The sequence below is a fragment of the Rattus norvegicus genome, chromosome 2 (genome assembly GCF_021556685.1).
Source record: "Rattus norvegicus strain SHRSP/BbbUtx chromosome 2, alternate assembly SHRSP_T2T, whole genome shotgun sequence".
Lineage (NCBI taxonomy): Eukaryota > Metazoa > Chordata > Mammalia > Rodentia > Muridae > Rattus > Rattus norvegicus.
The window spans coordinates 185,306,508-185,324,140 of record NC_141535.1 but is presented as its reverse complement, the minus strand read 5'-3'; the positions used below and the strand labels follow the sequence as shown (position 1 = coordinate 185,324,140).

Here is a 17,633-nt window from a genome sequence, read left to right as displayed (position 1 = left end):
AGCCCGTTATGAATGTTCTTAAGGGATGGATGTGTACGGGGCTTTGTATGTCTAGGTGGGCAATTATATCTTATCAATTGGATCAGAGGTTATTGTGCTGTGTGTTCTTTCTTGTGGCGAATTAAGTTTAAGAGAGTATGTAGTGGCACTGCCATGGAATTGAGATGTATATGTCTGGTATGGTGGCAGCCTGCCTTGGGAACTGGATGGGTAGAGAGATTGCTGCCAGACTCAGAGAGAAGTCATCGGCACTGTGATATGGGATGGAGCAGAGCAGGTGAGAGGCTTTGCTGACTGAGATTAAGATATCTATCAGATATCTTGGGACACTACGGTGCTAGAGACCTAGTGGGGGAAAAAGACAGTCTTTTATTTTTATAATTTTATGACAACACAAACTCAGAGATCTGCCTACTTCTGCCTCCTGAGTGCTGGCATTAAAGTCGCGTGCCACCACTGAATGGCCCTTGGGTTTTTTTTTGTTTATTTGCTTGCTTCTGTATTTTCTTTTTAATTATGAATATATATGTGACTGGGGATTTAGCTCAGTGATAGGAGCACTTGCCTAGCAAGCACAAGGCCCTGGGTTCAGTCCTCAGCTCCGGAAAAAAAATAAATGAAATGAATATATATGTGAGTCTGTGTGCAAATGTGGGTTTGTTCACATGTGAGTACAGGTCCCTGCAGAATCCAGAAGAGGATGTTGGATTTCTTAAAGTTACACAGGAGACTGTAAGTTGCCTGCTATGGGTGCTGACAATCGAACACAAGTCCTCTGTAAGAGCAGTCAGTACTCTTAACCACTGAGCCATCTCTCCAGCCCAATTTCTCTCTTTCTTTCTTTCTTTCTTTCTTTCTTTCTTTCTTTCTTTCTTTCTTTCTTTCTTTCTCTCTCTCTCTCTTTCTTTCTTTCTTTCTTTCTTCTTTCTTCATTTCTAATTTTTCTTCAAGACAGGGTTTCTCTGTGTAGCCCTGACTGTCTTGGAACTTTCTTTGTAGATCAGGCTGGCCTTTACCTCAGAGATCTGCCTGCTTCTGCCCCTATCTATAGCAGAATTTTGAATGGCTCAATCTTGTATAAGTAGCCATGCTGTGACTTCATGACATACTTCCCAGCACTCCTCCCCACCCTCCACCTCTTACATTCTTTCGGAGCTTTGGTTGGGGGAATGAATTAATACAGGTGTTCCACAAAGGGCTGAGCACTCACACTGTCCCCACTCCTGGTACCAACTTCTTTCTTGGTTAGGGTTTCCATTGCTGTAAAGAGACACCATGACCAAGGCAACTCTTTTTTTTGTTTGTTTGTTTTTTGTTTTTTGTTTTGTTTTTTTCTTTTTTTTGGAGCTGGGGACCGAACCCAGGGCCTTGTGCTTGCTAGGCAAGCACTCTACCACTGAGCTAAATCCCCAACCCCGACCAAGGCAACTCTTATAAAGGGCAATATTTAATTGGGGCTGGCTTACAGGTTCAGAGGTTCAGTCCACTATCATCAAGGCAGGAAGTGTGTCAGTGCCCAACCAGGGATGGCACTGGAGAAGCTGAGCGTTCTACATTTTGTTCCAAAGGCAAACAGGAAAAGACTGACTAGGAGGAGGGTCTCAAACCCCACCCCCACAGTGACATACTTCCTTCAAAAAGGTCACACCTACTTCAATAAGACCACACTTCCTCATAGTGCTACTCCCTGAGCCAAGCATAATCAAACCACCACATTCCACTCCCTGGCATAGACTTGTTCACACATATGAGTCTATAGGGGCCATACTTAGCCATAGCATAATAAAAAATACATTTAGTTCAACTTCCAAAGTCCTCATAGTCTATAAGTCTCAACAATGTTAAAAGTTCAAAGTCGGGGTTGGGGATTTAGATCAGTGGTAGAGCACTTGCCTAGCAAGCGCAAGGCCCTGGGTTCAGTCCCCAGCTCCGAAAAAAAGAATAAAAAAAAAAAAATTTCAAAGTCTCTTCTGAGATTCATCAAAAGCAGAACCATGCCTCCAACATTCCAGGATCTATATTACTGTTCCAAAATACCATAGCAGCAAGGAAATACTGGACCAAAGTAAGACTGAAAACCAATTGGGTAAACTCCAAACTCCACATCTCCAGGTCCAATGTCAAAGAACTCAGAAGAAGAAGAAGAAAAAAAAAGAACTGCTCAGATCTCCAACTCCTTTCATGCTTGTTGACTGTTGTTGGCAGATCTGGCACTCAGCAGCAACAAGCTTCATTCTCTTGGGTTGGTTCCACTCCCTGTTAGCAGCAGGTATCCTATGTCTCCAACATCTCTAACATCTTGGAGTATCCACGACAACTTCAATTTTAAAGCTTCTTGCTCCAATATCTGGGATCCACACATGATCTGGGCTCCTCCAAAGGGCCTAGGTCATTTCTCTGGCTCTGTCCTCTGTAGCATTCTAGGTTACGGTTGACTCCACTCCACTCTTGCTGTTCTTGGTGATCATCCCATGGTACTGGCATTTACCACATGCTGGGGTCTTCCAAGGCAACGAGGCATCACCAATAGCCTCTTATAGGCTCTCTTCATAATGCCAGGCCTCAGCTTCTTTGCAGGGCTCCTTCAATCTTGGGCTGTCAACTGCAACCGAGGGTGCATCTTGCACTGACAACCACTCACTGTAAAAACCAGGTTCTCTGACCGAGGCTGAGATCAGCCCAAGTCCATGAGTACCAACATAGAACAGTGGAGGACAATCTGAGCATGCTCATTCAGTAAAATAAGAAGGGCTGGCTCCACCCCAGGGCCTCTGGCCTCCTGGCAAGACATGGTCTTTTCACCAGAATTGCAGTACCAGGCATCTGTTCCCACCAGAGAGCTGCTATTTAGCCTGCTATTGCGCCTGTAGCAGAGGTTGCCTGGCACATTGGTATTATAGCATGAAGGGACCCCCTGGGTCCCTACCCTTCCCACCAAGTAGGGTCACTGATGTCTGCCACACAGCACCTTCTGAAAGCTAGCTAGCAGAGAGGGGCACCCTGTTCTGAACAGAGTCTGCTCAGTGTGGTTTTGTTGTCTGTTTGGGCCTTAGGGAATAAAGTAGCCTTGGCTGCCTGCCTATATTATATATTCTGATCTCCCCACCTCCGATTTTCAAGTGCTGGGACTGCAAGCAGGCTGTGCCACCCCTGATTGGTCAGCACCCTTTGTCTTCAATTTGCTCCTCCCTTAGAGATGCTTTTGAGTGAACATCTACTTCTTGAATAATCTTCTTAGCTTGTTTTTTTCTTTAAAGATTTATTTATTATATATAAGCACACTGTCGCTGTCTTCAGACACACCAGAAGAGGGCATCAGATCTCACTACAGATGGTTGTGAGCCACCATGTGGTTCCTGGGATTTAAACTCAGGACCTCTGGAAGAGCAGTCAGTGCTCTTAACTGCTAGGCCATCTCTCCAGCCCCAAGCTTGTCCTTTAATGGCAGGATCTCACTCTAATCCAGGATGCCCTGGAACTCTCTCTGTAGCTGAGGCTGGCCTTGGAGCAATCCTTCTTCCTCAGGCTCCCAAATACTGGGATAGCAGGCATGAACCACTAGGCCCAGGTTTTATATAATCTTTCTATTAAAAAAAAAACAAAAGAAAAACAAACAAACAAAACGCTTTTTTTTTTTTTTTTTTTGGAGCTGGGGACCGAACCCAGGGCCTTGCGCTTCCTAGGTAAGCGCTCTACCACTGAGCTAAATCCCCAGCCCCAACAAAACGCTTTAAGTCCGAGATGGGATCCACAATTTTAAACTTACCCTTCCCAAGTTGCTGAGTCATCAGAAGTTCCCTAGACCCCCAAGTCCAGGGAGTTGACAGCTGTATGGCTCTTTGGTACACAGCCATTTCTTAATGGAAAGGAGTATTTGTGCCCTTCAGCTCTCAGAGTTACAAATGTCAAAGACAGCCCTTCCGTCCTCCCGTCCTCCCCCTCCACCGCCTTCCCATCGTCTGGCGGTAGAGCCTGCCTGTCCTGCAGTTGGTGTCCTCCTAGATGAGGGGCTGCTGATAATCAGGGTCAGGCCGATCGATCGATCGCCAGGGTCAGCGCTGAAAGCCGCTTAAAAACCTCTTCCCGCCCCGCCCCCACGAGGCAGGCTGCCTTTGATCATCCGCCTTTGCGCCCTCTAAGCAAAGGGGCTTTCCCTGAGAAAACAACTCTATAAATACACCGCTAGGTTGGGACTGTGTGTCCGCAGCGGTCCCTGGAGAAGCCACACCTCCAGAGAGGAGCATTAACCCATTGCTTTCATTGCTTTTCCAGGCTCTTCCGAGGCACAGACGCTGGAACCGAGGAGGATCAAGGAGAGACCCCAGTGGAGGCGCTTGTCCTAAGGGAATTGGGAGGATTTGCTGAAAAGCCAAAAAAAAAAAAAAAAAAAAAAAGGCATGTTAAATGTCAAATAAAGTTAACATTCTGAACTATCCCAATACTCAGACTCAGGCTGAAGCAAGAGAAGTTGAAATTTGGGATCAGTTTGGGCTACACAGCAAGTTTCCTGTCAACTTGCCCTACAGTCACAGGACCTTGCTAAATAACAAACAATACCTTTCTTCCTGGTTCCGTGCAGTGCTGGGAACGGAACCCAGAGCACCCTGCATGCAAAGCTTCAGCATGAATCGCACCGCGGGCCAGAGGATGGTTTATATACACACACCCATTGTCTGAGATAGACTCCGCTCCCACAGTTAACACCTTAACTCCAAAGTGGCCATTTCCACTGGCAGGATCTCTTCAAACTAGACTTGGAGCCTTAAGAATTTAAACAAAGTACAAGATATATCCAAGAAACCTTAGTCTGGTGCACCAGGGGCCTCTTGTTTTACGGGTTGCAAGACAATGTTGCCAGAACTTGTGTGTTGAGTGTTTGGACATTGGTGGTGAGCCTGGCCTTCAGTGGCTGAGCTCTCTCTCAACCCTTGCTCGGGTACTTCATTGTTGTTGAAACCGAGATGATCTCACTTTGTAGCCCAGCTTGCCCTAGAACTTGCTGGGTTTCCCAGGCTGCCCTTGAACTTGCAGTAGTCCTCCTCTCCTGCCTCAGCCTCCCAAGTGCTAAGATTATAAAACGTGCAATACTATGCCCTATATGTTCTCCCCACTTCCCCCTGCCCCAGCCTTGGCTGGAATTCACCCTGTAGACCAGGTTGGACAGGCGTGGCACAGGCAGGCCTTTAATCCCAACACTGCAGAAAGCAATGGCTGGCGGATCTCCGTGAGTGGAAGGCCAGCCTGTTCTACACAGTTCAAGTCAGACAGAGCTACTGAGACCCTGCCTCAAAGAAAAACAAACAATCTTAAAAAAAAGAGACGTATAAATAGAATGTGAATAGAATAAAAACCGAAAGCCGATTTCATCCCTTCTCCACCCCTCCTCAGTCATTCTTCCACAGGGAGATGGATAAACATCTAACACACACATCAGATTCTCCCATTCTACAGACGACACTGCCGCACTGACGTCGAAGCGCTCATGAAAGACCACAGAGCTGGCATGTGCTCAAGCTGAAATTCAAATCCAAATTTGTCTGACTCATAATGCAGCGTGCATTCCTTCCGCTAAGCTCCAGGGTGTAAAATTTTATGGATGAAGAAACCGAGGCTCACAGACGTCCTGGGCCATCAGAGCCACATGGTTCACTGCCCAGTATGGGAAAAGCGGAGGCGATGGCATTGGCTGCGTGGAGGAGAGAGCCTTGGCTTGGGCGGATCTGAGCTTGCGCAGGACCACAAGGGTCCAGTTTGCAAATCCCCTTGCTCCGGGTCCGCTGCTAGCTCAGGTTCTTCGAGGACAGGCTCCACCCAAAGGCTGCCCTTCCAGAGTCGGTGGGGTCCCGAGCCCCCGGGTGGGCGCGGGAATGGTGCCTGCAGTGTGACTGCATGATCTTTAGCTGTCCCGGGCGCCCGGGATGGGTGGTTGAGGCCAGCGCGTGGCGGGCGGGGCACGGGTGGCGTGGGGTGGAGCCTGCCGCGGGCGGCGCTGTCCCGGGGCTCCGGGCCGCGGTGGCCACCGGAGGCAGCTGGAGAGAGCGGGCGCAGAGAAGGTAGAGCCTCCCTGACCCCCGCCTGGGCTCTGACTGTCTTAGAACAGTAGACCCTGAGGCGAATTCCTGGGGAGGGGGTCTCTGGGACTCCAGGTCCCATCACCCGGGCGAGGGCTTGCGCCAAGATTCCTATTAAGTCACATAGTGAAGTTGGAAAACATAACCGGGACCTCCCTACGCGCTGGCGCAGCCGGCTCTTCCCTGAGGGGCTTCGGGAGGATGCGCCCCGACGCCTGCACTCTGGGATCGCAGGGATAGTGTGTCCAGGAGGGATGCGGGTGAGTGAGCTTTGCACAGCTCAGCCTGTTGTGAGAGGTTGAGGGAAAGGACACCTGTTGGGATGGTTTGCAGGGTGGTGGTGGTGGAGATCCCGTGAAAACCCAGGCCTTCTGACAGGACAACATCTTTCCTCTGCTAGCCCAGCCCTTACTAACTCCATACTCCTCCCCCAACCCCGCATTGGCTCATTCCCCCCCCCCCCAGGTGAACCTGGGGTGAAAAGGTTAGCTCCCTTCAGGTCACTTCCCTTGGTGTCACTGGCCCAGAGGGGGTGTGACCAGGAGCAACATAGGTTTGTATTCAGCCTAGGTCCACCCTGCTCATCTCCAACCTCAGGGTCCACCCTGCCCATCTCCGACCTCTGTCTTTCTCACCCTGGGCATGAAAACGGGACAACCAGCATACATTTGTGCTGGGAGGGGGTGTCAGCTCTTGCCCCCCTAGGCGGGGGAGGGTGGGGTGGACTTTTCCAGAGAGGGAGCCAGGCCTGGCCCCAGGCCCAGGAGCTCTCGTCCCCCCCCCCACCCCTCACTTCTCCAGAGAGCTGCCAAAACCAGCTCAGGACAGGATTATGTGTACTGGGTAGACCACGGAGAGGCAGCAGGGACAGACCTGGGGGAGAAGAGAGGAGCAGAGGGAGGTGGAGAGGGGACCCGCATCGGACAAGAGACAGGTTGTGTTCATCACCCCTTTTTTTCCTTCCGTCCAGCCTCCCAAGGCAGGCATAGGGCTGATGGGTGGGTCTCTTCCATCAGGGAAGTGGTGGACTCTGTGGCTGCCCAGCTAGGGGAAGAAGGAGAGGAGTGCATTTTACCTCCTCCACAGCCCCAAGAACTCAGCTCAGCCAATTGGATCCCCTCCTCAAATTCTCATGTCCTGGGGTCCCAGGGAGGGGGAGTGGAACCTAGCTGTGCCTCCTCTCTGACCTTTGCATGCCCTGAGCTGGCCTACTTTGGCCAGCAATCCTTGGATTCTTCTCATGGTGCCATTCAGATCCAGCAGAAACAGTGTTTTTCCTGGAAAGCAGAACTAAGATGGGGTGAGGGCTGTGAGTAGGCAGGGCCTCAGCGAGAAGGAAGGGGCTGGGGCTGGGGGTAGGGAGAGACATGGTTTGAGGACAGGTATAGAAGCCCCCCACTACCCAGTGTTTACAGCTAGACTTAAGGGTGGACTTTCCAGGTATACCTGAAGGAGAGCCTCAGACGCATGGGCTGCTATGAAGGCTGCATCTCTCCTTAGGTGCCCCAGCCATTTTGGCTGAGCATTGTAAGAGAAAAAAAAAAAAAGCAGAAAACTAGTACATGAGCTAAGTCACCCTGAGCCAATGCCTTGTGGATGCTGGCACCCATTGGGAGAATAAGTCACTGCCTCTTCTCAAGAGATGAAGCTATTAGCACTTAGTTTATCCCTTGGACAAAAAAAAAAAAAAAAAAAAAAAAAAGCTGTATGACACTGTTCCTCCATAAGGAGCTTAGTTAAAAGGGGAAGAAAAGAAAGACTGGGGCGGGTAAGAGAGTAAGAGAGTAAGAGGGGTAAGAAACAAATGCTCTTGGGTTTTGTTAGGGGGAGGAGGTTGATTTTCAATTTTTTTAGCTAGAGGTCCCATGTCACTCAGGTTTGCCTTGAACTCCTGCTCCTCCTACTCCCCCCTCCCAAGTGTGGGATTATGGCTTGTGCCCCTACCCCTGGTACTAAGAGGCCTCTGGCTGGCCCCTCATGGGTGCCTGGCATAGCCTGTCTCCTCTAGGACCTGGAGTATTAGGAGAAAGAACCTCTAGGTCCAAGCTGCCTGCACACAGGCCCTCTTCCGGCTTCCAGAGGAGATAAGTCCATCTTGGGCCACAGGGAGGAGACTCAACTGAACTGAGAGGCTGAGGTCAGACCCCCACCCTCTCCTCAGCAGATGACAAAGACAAAGATCCTTTGCTTCCACCCTTAGGTCCTAAAGGGGTGGACCACTCCTCCCCCACCCCTCCAGACTGTGGGTGTTGTGCTGAGACAGCCCTTCAGTCCCCCAGATATCTGCAGGGGTAACACCATGCTCCTCCCTCCTCAGAGCACCCTCCATCCCTGATGCCAGAGTAGCTACCCTGTCCCTTCTCCCCAGCCCAGGGGCAGTCACAGGAAGAGCATGGAGCTTTGGCTGGGCAGGTAAGAAACGGGTAGCAGTGAGAGGAACGGCTCTATCTCTGATACTTAGGGCAGGGAAGGAGCTGGGGGTAGTGGTGCACACCTGTAATCCAAGCAGAGGCAGGTGGCTGCCTGTGAGTTTGAGGCCAGCACTGTCTACAGAACAGAGTTCCGGGACATTCAGAACTGTTACACAGAGAAACACTGTTTCAAAACACACACACACACACACACACACACACACACACACACACACACACACACACACCCGGGTGGGGGTGGGGAGGGCTCAAGCAAGCTCAGGGACCGGATTGCTGGAAGGGGTCTGGCGAGTGACAAGGGACTCCTGCTTGCTGAGGAGCTGGCCACCAGGCTGTGGAGAGCCTGGGAGGGGGCAGGCAATGTCGTAAGGCCTGGCTCCCTCTGATGTCCACCACCCCCTCCTTGTGCAGGCTCTGGCTGTATGTCATGCTGCTCTTGCTTCTCCTTCAGCTCTGCCAGGATCAGGAGGTGAGCCCAGGACAAGTGAGCCACTGCTACCCTGCCCAGGGTCCCTCCACTGTACCCCGGCCTCCCCTTGGGGGTGGCTTCACATTCCCACAGGGAGACTTCAGCCCCTAGTATCAGGTTTGGCCCACCCAGTCTCCCTGCTGATTCCCTCTCTTTTAGTCAAATACCACAAAAAAGGCTGGAGTTTGACCCTACCTGTAAATGTGACCTTGGACAACTAATAACCCTTGAACCTTGAGACACTAATTCTGACCTTTTCCCCTCTCTAGCTGTTGGGTCCTTCTCTTCAGACACCATCAGAGGAGGACCAGGTCCCTGAGGGTCTCTGGGGACCTTGGGGCCGATGGGCCTCCTGCTCCCAGCCCTGTGGGGTGGGGGTGCAGCGCCGGAGCCGAACATGTGAACTGCACCCAGCCCTGTCCCTCCCTCCCCGACCCCCAAGACATCCAGAAGCCCCCCAGCCCCGGGGCCAGGGTTCCAGACCCCAGACTCCACGGGATCCCCAGTCCCTGTATAGGCCACAGCCTCGGGGAAGGGGTGGCCCTCTTCGAGGTCCTGCTTCTCAAGTGGGGAGAGAGGAGACCCAGGAGCCTCGGGGGGCCCAGAGGTGAGGCTCTGAGGGCAGAGCAGAATGGGGGTTAACAGAAAGGTGTAGGGGACTCCAGCGCTGCAGGCCAGTCTTTCAGGAAGCAGACCGGGGAAACAGGCGAAGAGGTGACTAAGTCTACACATCCTCCCAGGTTCCGTGTTCGAGACCCTATCAAGCCAGGGATGTTCGGTTACGGGCGAGTGCCCTTTGCTTTGCCCCTGCACCGGAGCCGCAGGCTTGCTCACAAACCTGGACAGCCCAAGGACTCCTCTACAGCGGAAGAGACACTTCCATCCCAGCCTCCAAGCACAGAACCAGCCTCTGAAAAGCACAGCCCCCACATGCAGCCCCCTGAACTGCGTGCCCAATCCCGTTCCCCCTCAGCTGAAACTCCAAGGTCTGGAACTGCTCAGACAGAAGTGCCCTCCAGAACCAGTTCTGCTCCCTCCGACATGGGTATCCCTGCACCCACTTCCTCCTTTAGAGACAGTAGGTCTTTCCAGGGATCCCCTGAGCCACGAATGCCAACTTCCCAGGGAGCAGAGCGACAGCCACATCCTTTCTCTCCTGTCACCCGGAGCCAGCTGAGCCGGAGGCACTGGAGACCTCCGGGGAGTCCTCACAGGTCCCCAGATGGCTGGCTGCCTCTGACAAGGGACTCCAGCCCACACTGGAGCCTCTTTGCTCCCAGTAGCCCCACTCCAGAATGTTCTGGGGAAAGTGAACAGATGAGAGCCTGCAGCCAAGAGGTGAGCTGTTCTCCAGGTTTTGCACCCTAGACTTTCACTGTTCCCTGACCCGAGTCCTCATCTTGATAGACTTGGACTCCAGGGTGGTGGTTCTGACTTCAGGGCAGACGCCTTGGTGTTCTATGGAGTTGACCAACCAGTTCCCAAGCCTCGTTGGCCATGGCCCACACCCCAGGTTTCCTCTGCAGCTCTGACTCCTGTATATCTGCCTTCTCAGCCTTGCCCCCCTGAGCAGCCAGACCCCAGGGCCCTGCAGTGTGCCGCCTTTGACTCCCAGGAATTCATGGGCCAGCTGTACCAGTGGGAGCCCTTCACCGAAGGTGCAGTTTCTAGTTCCCCTGGCAGGGCGACTCAGGTTTGGGTGGCCCCTCTCTCCCTCCTGGGTGTCCTACTTTGCAGGTCACCCCAGAGGCTTAGCCCAGACCTAGAGAAGGGAGCTGTTTTCTGGGAAGCGATGGGTGGATGGTCAGGACAGGCAGCAGGCTGGCGGAGGGAGCTGGCTAAAAGATGCTGTGATCTGGCAGGGCATGAGTGAGACCTGTTCACTGGTCCCAGCAGGACACTATCTTCTGTTACTCCCAAGTTACTGTCCACTTGGACTTGTGGCTATGTCAACTCCACACTGACAAACCTTCATGAGCTATGAGCCTATGATCGTAGGTGTCGGAGACCCTTTTGAGGAGTGGTAGGATGGCTCAGTGGGTAGAGGGGCTTGCCTCAAGCCTGACGGATGACCCGAGTTTGGTCTCCAGAACCCATGGTAGGAGGAGAGAACCCACTCCTGCAAGGTGACCTCCTTCTCTCACGTGAGCACCCCAATCCTATACACACCTAAAACAAAACCACAAGAATCTTTTCTTGATGGCCAGGTGCAAAACTTTCCCTTTTTAGGAGAATGAAATGGGAGACTTAGTCAAATCGTAAACTCGAGACTACACAGCATAACAAAGATATAAGCCATAAAACCCTAAGCGTGGGAAACTCCCCCTCCCTCCTTCCACACCAACTTCAGGAAGCCTCACACATGATAAAAGGTAGAATGGCTGTCAGGGCTCTGGGGTGCTTCTTCCCGGAGGGACCCCCAGCTAATTAATCTATATCTTGTCCTTTAGTTCAAGGCTCCCAGCGCTGTGAACTGAACTGCCGCCCCCGTGGCTTCCGATTTTATGTCCGTCACACTGAAAAGGTGCAGGATGGGACCCTGTGTCAGCCTGGATCCCTAGACATTTGTGTGGCTGGACACTGCCTGGTAAGGGAGGGCAGGGTGTTGGTGAGGGAGGGCAGGGTGTTGGTGAGGGAGGGCAGGGTGTTGGTGAGGGAGGGCAGGTTTGTATATGTGCACCTTCCCTCACACACTCTCGAGATCGCCCCTCCCCCCAATTTGTTACAAGAGTGAAAACACCTGACTGAGGTGGCCAGAGGGAACATCTCTGCTGCCAGTAAGGGTGGGTCATAGGCAGGATCCTACCAGACTCGGCTAAAACTACTCCAAAAGTGCTTGGGGGCCCAAAGAACACTCTCACCCAAAGCACAAAGAGCCGAGCAGGGGCCGAGCTGAGGGCCCTGAGTGGAGTAGGCCAGGTGTGAGGTGTGCCTGGCTTCTGTGTGGCCCCTGCCTCACCTCACTCTCCTCAGAGCCCCGGCTGTGATGGGATCCTTGGCTCTGGCAGGCGTCCGGATGGCTGTGGAGTCTGTGGGGGTGACGGCTCTACCTGCCGTCTCGTTTCGGGGAATCTCACTGACCGAGGGGGCCCCTTGGGCTATCAGAAGATCCTGTGGATTCCTGCGGGAGCCTCCCATCTTCGCATTTCCCAGTTCCGACCCAGTTCCAATTACCTTGGTGAGAACTGGCCCAGGCCATCCTTTTTCTCTGATCTGCCTTCTACACCCTCTTCAGCCGAGCAAAGGGCCAAGCAGGAAGGGGCTGGTGGAGGGTGAGGAAGGTGGGTGGCCTAGGTCCTTATTTCTGGACACAAAGGCTTCGGAAGATCACTCAGCTCAGATTTCTGTCTTTCAGCACTTCGAGGGCCTGGTGGCCGCTCCATTATCAATGGGAACTGGGCTGTAGATCCTCCAGGATCCTACGCGGCCGTCGGGACCGTCTTCCAGTATAACCGTCCTCCTCGGGAGGAGGGCAAGGGGGAGACTCTGTCAGCAGAAGGCCCTACCACCCAGCCTGTGGATGTCTATGTGAGCCTGGGACAGGAGCTGGAGTGGGCACTAGATCCTTGGAGAGGGAGGGCCCTTAGGGCAGAGCAGTGAGGCTAAGATAGGGGAGAAGCCTAGTGCATGCCCCTCTGGTCACCCCAAACCATTGGTGATCTTCCCTCCTCAGATGATCTTTCAAGAGGACAACCCAGGTGTCTTCTATCAGTATGTCACCTCTGCAGCCCCAGAGAGCCCTTCCACAATGCCTCCAGCCCTTCAGCTTCAGCCTGGTAAAACAAGATCCCCAGACCCAGAAGAGGAGGGTGACGCAGAGATGGGCTCCAGGGTAGCAGGGAGGCATCTAATCTGGCTCCTGGACTTCCCTGCAGAGATGCTGAGGGGGGAGCCCTTACTCCCTTCAGCCCCCCGCCCAGTTCGGGCACCAGGCACCCTCCAGCGTCAGGCACGGATTCCCCAAGTGCCTCCTCCGACTCATGTCAGGACGGCCATGGGATCTTCGGCTGGGTACTGGAAGCAGGTGGGGCACTCTGAATGTTCAGCATCCTGTGGCAAAGGTGAGATTCCATGGCTCAGCCCAAATCCCTGTTCTCTATACATCTATATAGATAACCTGGACCATGGGCGGGGCTCTGAGCCTTCCTGCCTCCCCTGGCTGCCCTCTTACTCCCTTCAGGTGTTTGGCGCCCCATCTTCCTCTGCGTTTCCCGTGAGTCAGGAGAAGAGTTGGATGAACAGAGCTGTGCCGTGGGGGCCAGACCCCCAGCTTCCCCTGAATCCTGCCATAGACCACCGTGTCCCCCATAGTGAGTACGGCCCACAGGGAGGGTTAAGATACTTAAAACACTGGTTCTGGACTTGCTTCCGGCCCTCGGGCTCTTACAGCACCTGGATGCAGGGAGAGATTAGATTAGAAAGTTTCATGTCCCACAGACTGTAAGGAAACCCTGGCAGCCTCTTCCCAGCTAGAACTGCAGATTCCAAGTGTGAGATATGACTCCCCTCCTGTGCGGTCCCAGTCTGTCAACCCCACCCATCTCCACCCAGCTTTCCCTCCTCCTCACCCACAGCTGGGAGGCTGGCGAGTGGACGTCCTGCAGCCGCTCCTGTGGCCCTGGCACCCAGCATCGCCAGCTGCTCTGCAGACAGGAATTCGGAGGCGGTGGCTCCTCAGTGCCTCCAGAGCGTTGCGGACATCTCCCCCGGCCCAACATCACCCAGTCCTGTCAGCTGCGCCTTTGTGGCCACTGGGAGATTAGCTCCCCCTGGAGCCAGGTGAGGAGGACCCTCGAGGAGTAGGATCCAAAGAATTTATTTATTTATTATCTTTTTTGTCATCAGAAACTTTACAAACAAGACCTATCTGGAACCCTAATATCAGATAGACGCACCAGGATCGGCACCTGGAGCCCGGTGTTTGGCTCCCTCAGTCTGTAAAGCCCTGGTTCTGTAGAATCAAGGCTGGAAAACGGCTGACACCAGGCTCGGGTCTCTCATCCTTCAGTGCTCTGTGCGCTGTGGTCGTGGTCAGAGGAGCCGGCAAGTGCGGTGTGTTGGAAGTAATGGCCATGAGGTGGGCAAGCAGGAGTGTGCTTCCGGGCCCCCGCCACCTCCCAGCAGAGAGGCCTGTGACATGGGCCCCTGTACCACAGCCTGGTTCTACAGTGACTGGAGTTCCAAGGTGGGTCCTGTACTTCTGGCAAATCTGCCTTCCCTGGTGACTGCACCCCAGGCCATGCTGTCACAGCCTGTCCAGCACAGCCTCCATGAACTTCTTCGTTCTTGACCTAAGGACTCAGGGATAAGTGGGGTTTTCCCACTTATTCATACCCATAGTTTTAGTACTTGGGAGGCTGGGCCAGCCTGGGCTACATAGTGAGTTCCAGGTCATATGAGCTGCAGTAAAACCTTTATGTTCTGTTTTGGCTTTTTGAGACAGGTTTCTCTGTGTAAGCTGGCTGCTCTGTAGAGCAGGCTGGCCTCAAACTCACAGAGGTTTCCCTCCCTCTGTCTCCCTAGTGCTGGACTAAAGGTGTGCACCCCTCCCTCTCCCCCTTCAATCTGTCTTTAAAAAAGCAAACGCAGTCTGGGCATGGCAGTACTTTTATTCCCAGTTAAGGCAGAAGGATCTCTGTGAGTTTGAGTTCTAGGCTAGCCAGGGCTACAAAAAGTGACCCTGCCTCAAAAAGCCACTACCAACAAAAATCTAACCAACCAACCAACCAACCACCCAGACAAAAAAGAAAAAGGAAAAAATGGGCTGTAGTTATGGGCACTTCCTGTTTTCCCAGCATTCAGTTCTCAGAACCCACTGGTAACTCCAGTTCCAGGAGATCTGGTACCCTTCTGGCAGACACACACACACACACACACACACACACACACACACAAAATAGCAAAGTAAAACAGAGCAGGGGACTGGCTCAGTAAGTGAAACTCCTTTCGTGGTCGGCCTGACAATCTAAGTGAGGTCCCTGGATCCCGTGGTAGAAGGAGAGAACCGACCCTTGTGTACCTGCACAAACACATATAGGCTGGCCTCGAGGCACACACCTTTAATCCCACTACTCCAGAGGCAGAAGCAGGAGGATCTCTCTGAGTCTGAGGCCAGCCTGGTCCACACAGCCAGCACCAGGATGACTAGAGCTACAAAAAGAGACTCTGTCTCAAAAAGAATCCTACATACAGAAACAATAGGCTTCATACAAATCAGCAAGGTGTGGTGTAGCTCCCTCCGCTGGGGTGTGCTTGTCTAGCATGTGTGAGGCCCTACTTTTGCTCCTCAGTAATACATAAACCAGGTGTACGACACACTTGTAACCCCAGCACCCAAGAGGTAGAAGCAAGAGGACCAGAAATTTAAGTATCTCGTCTTTATACCAAGTTCAAGAACAGACTGGAACCCAGCTGTCTGTCTCTTCTCACAGGCTGGTACCCCGGGGTCATTCCTGAACTCTGGGGATTTGGGGCCTCCCCACTTCAGGTCCAGTCACCAGCAGCCTCCCTATATACAGGCCACTCTCCCTCCCAACAGTGCTCAGCCGAGTGTGGGACAGGCATCCAGAGACGCGCTGTGGTCTGCCTTAGGAGTGGGGAGACCCTTCAGGGGGACCCAGAAGCAGGAAGCACTGAGCAGGGTTGCCCTCTCAGAAGCCGCCCTCCTGACATGCGTGCTTGCAGTTTAGGGCCCTGTGAAAAGACATGGCGCTGGTACACCGGGCCCTGGAGTGAGGTCAGCTGAGGGCCCTGAGATGGGGGACAGGAGGGAAACCAGCCCTGGTGAGCTCCCATTGTTAACTGAAGAGTGGTCTCTCTTCCCCTCCTTTACACAGTGCTCCTCTGAGTGTGGGTCTGGCACACAGCACAGAGACATTATCTGTGTATCCAAACTGGGGACCAAATTCAATGTGACTTCTCCCAGCAACTGCTCCCACCTACCCAGGCCTCCTGCCCTGCAGCCCTGTCAGGGCCAGGCCTGTGAGGACCAATGGTTCTCTACTCTCTGGAGTCCGGTGAGTGCCTGGCGTCCTTGCCTTGCTCTCCTTGGGCCTCTAGCAGAGAGGCCTGGACTCAGCCAAGCCCCTTTCAGCCCAGGACAACCCAGCTGGGCTTTTGTGTTGTCCCACTTCCTGTAGACCTGGAGGACTAGGGAACCCTCTCCATTTGGGATTTTATAATGTCCCTGGATAATGCTCCACCGCAGTCCTTCAGAGAGGAAGGTGGTGTCCTGGGTAGCAGCCCTGAGAACTTTAGACATATGATCTGATGGCTATGGTCTCCCCAGTGTTCTCAATCCTGTCAAGGAGGTGTGCAGACGAGGGAAGTCCAGTGCCTGAGTAGCAACCACACTCTCAGCTCCCGATGTCCTCCGCACCTGCGACCTTCTAGGAAGCGGCCCTGTAACAGCCAACCCTGCAACCAGCGACCAGGTAAAGAGCTTCTACCCACCCCAGTGGAGGGGGTTTAGCTGCAATATGGGCAGATATGAGACGGGCTGGTGGGCATGGGTACCACACTTCCAGAGGGACGATGTCAGTCCTGACATGTGCTATTGACCTCTGTCCTCAGATGACCAATGCAAGGACAGTTCTCCACATTGCCCCCTGGTGGTACAGGCACGGCTCTGCGTCTACCCCTACTACACAGCTACCTGCTGCCGCTCCTGTGCCCATGTCCTGGAGCAGTCCCAACTGGAGCCTGCTTGAAATGGGTCCAAGAGACCCCTCTCTTATGGTTTTCTCGCGCCACCCATTGAGATAGCCCAAGGAGTGTACCTGTCCGACCTGGGTGTTTGCCCCCTGTGAACGTTTATCACTTCCTCAGAAGCACCCTGAGAAAGAATTAGGAAGTGGACAGGGCTGGCTTCTCTCATGCTTTTCTGGGCTGGGGAGAAAGCAAGGTTATATTTCCACACTAATCTGAGATACATGGAGAGTGTGTGTCCCCAGAAGTTCCAGTTCTGTGCCCCAATCCTCACAACCACGTCAGGCGGCACATCTAACTTATCTTGTTCCTATCCCTGCCTCATCTAGTCTCTGTATTCCTACCACCCAGATTAGCAGGGGTGGGGGTCAGCCACTGCTACCCTACCTTACCCGACCGAGAAGGACCACACCTCTCCAGTGTAGCGATCAGTTGTGTCGTGGGTGGAAATGAGAAACATCAGCATAAGACACCCTAGCCCCAGCCCTCACTTCACACTGAAAATGATGCCCACCCCAGAAGTAATTTATTTTTTATTAAAGTTGATTGTGACAAATAAGAAATACACTCTTTGTTATCTTCATGGGGACCCCACCACCCGAGCAGTGTGAGGCCAGAATGTGGTGTGGGAAGGGGAGCAGCATTTAGGGATGGGAGGAAGGTGGGGTCCTCCAGGGCTGTGCAGTGAGCTTCAGACAGACCTGAGCAGCCTGGCCCTACGTTCTGAGATCCTGTCCCACCCCAGAACTGCAGGTGGCTCACTGGCCACTAGAGGCCGCTACTTTTCCCAGTTAAGGAGCAGTAATGGGTGCTTGAATCCCAGAAGAGCGCCTGTGGTGGGCTTTTGGTTAGGCTCTTCCTGTAGTCTCTAGGAATCCAGCAGGACTTTTCAAGCCAGGACCAAGCTGACTCGGGGGTGGAGGAGGCAGGGGTGAGGCTTTCAGGTTCTCTTGC

The 17,633-nt window shown here is 53.2% G+C and overlaps 2 protein-coding genes and 1 long non-coding RNA gene across 7 annotated transcripts; 2 read left to right on the top strand and 1 right to left on the bottom strand.

Moving 5' to 3' along the window:
* Nucleotides 1-1,435: 1,435 nt before the first annotated feature.
* Nucleotides 1,436-5,898, bottom strand: LOC120100878 (uncharacterized). Its single transcript, XR_015676552.1, has 3 exons — nucleotides 4,558-5,898; nucleotides 3,767-4,361; nucleotides 1,436-3,584 (listed from the first exon to the last, which is right to left on the bottom strand). It is a non-coding gene; the product is annotated as an uncharacterized LOC120100878 (long non-coding RNA).
* On the top strand, nucleotides 5,749-8,406 carry LOC147996418 (uncharacterized). The gene is made up of 3 exons (XM_087641932.1): nucleotides 5,749-6,053; nucleotides 6,244-6,331; nucleotides 8,272-8,406. The coding sequence occupies exons 1-3, from the start codon at nucleotides 5,890-5,892 to the stop codon at nucleotides 8,404-8,406; spliced, it is 387 nt and encodes a 128-aa protein (XP_087498058.1). The 5' UTR covers nucleotides 5,749-5,889.
* Nucleotides 6,000-17,242, top strand: Adamtsl4 (ADAMTS-like 4). Of its 5 annotated transcripts, none has more exons than NM_001439783.1 (18): nucleotides 6,000-6,053; nucleotides 8,389-8,483; nucleotides 8,915-8,972; nucleotides 9,242-9,579; nucleotides 9,713-10,310; nucleotides 10,528-10,630; nucleotides 11,423-11,559; nucleotides 11,946-12,150; nucleotides 12,328-12,500; nucleotides 12,646-12,748; nucleotides 12,848-13,033; nucleotides 13,153-13,282; nucleotides 13,547-13,751; nucleotides 13,981-14,157; nucleotides 15,511-15,708; nucleotides 15,809-15,988; nucleotides 16,261-16,405; nucleotides 16,545-17,242. In NM_001439783.1, the coding sequence occupies exons 2-18, from the start codon at nucleotides 8,464-8,466 to the stop codon at nucleotides 16,679-16,681; spliced, it is 3,093 nt and encodes a 1,030-aa protein (NP_001426712.1). In that variant the 5' UTR covers nucleotides 6,000-6,053; nucleotides 8,389-8,463; the 3' UTR covers nucleotides 16,682-17,242.
* The last annotated feature ends 391 nt before the right edge of the window (nucleotides 17,243-17,633 follow it).

Excerpts from the sequence above, each read along its gene's own strand:
- LOC147996418 (XM_087641932.1), top strand. The coding sequence starts at position 5,890 with ATGATCTTTAGCTGTCCCGGGCGCCCGGGATGGGTGGTTGAGGCCAGC. Across the intron at positions 6,054-6,243 it reads AGAGAGCGGGCGCAGAGAAG|CCGGCTCTTCCCTGAGGGGC; the intron begins GTAGAGCCTCCC and ends GCGCTGGCGCAG. Across the intron at positions 6,332-8,271 it reads TGTGTCCAGGAGGGATGCGG|GTCCTAAAGGGGTGGACCAC; the intron begins GTGAGTGAGCTT and ends TTCCACCCTTAG.
- Adamtsl4 (NM_001439783.1), top strand. The coding sequence starts at position 8,464 with ATGGAGCTTTGGCTGGGCAG. Across the intron at positions 12,151-12,327 it reads ACCCAGTTCCAATTACCTTG|CACTTCGAGGGCCTGGTGGC; the intron begins GTGAGAACTGGC and ends TCTGTCTTTCAG. Across the intron at positions 13,752-13,980 it reads TTAGCTCCCCCTGGAGCCAG|TGCTCTGTGCGCTGTGGTCG; the intron begins GTGAGGAGGACC and ends CTCATCCTTCAG.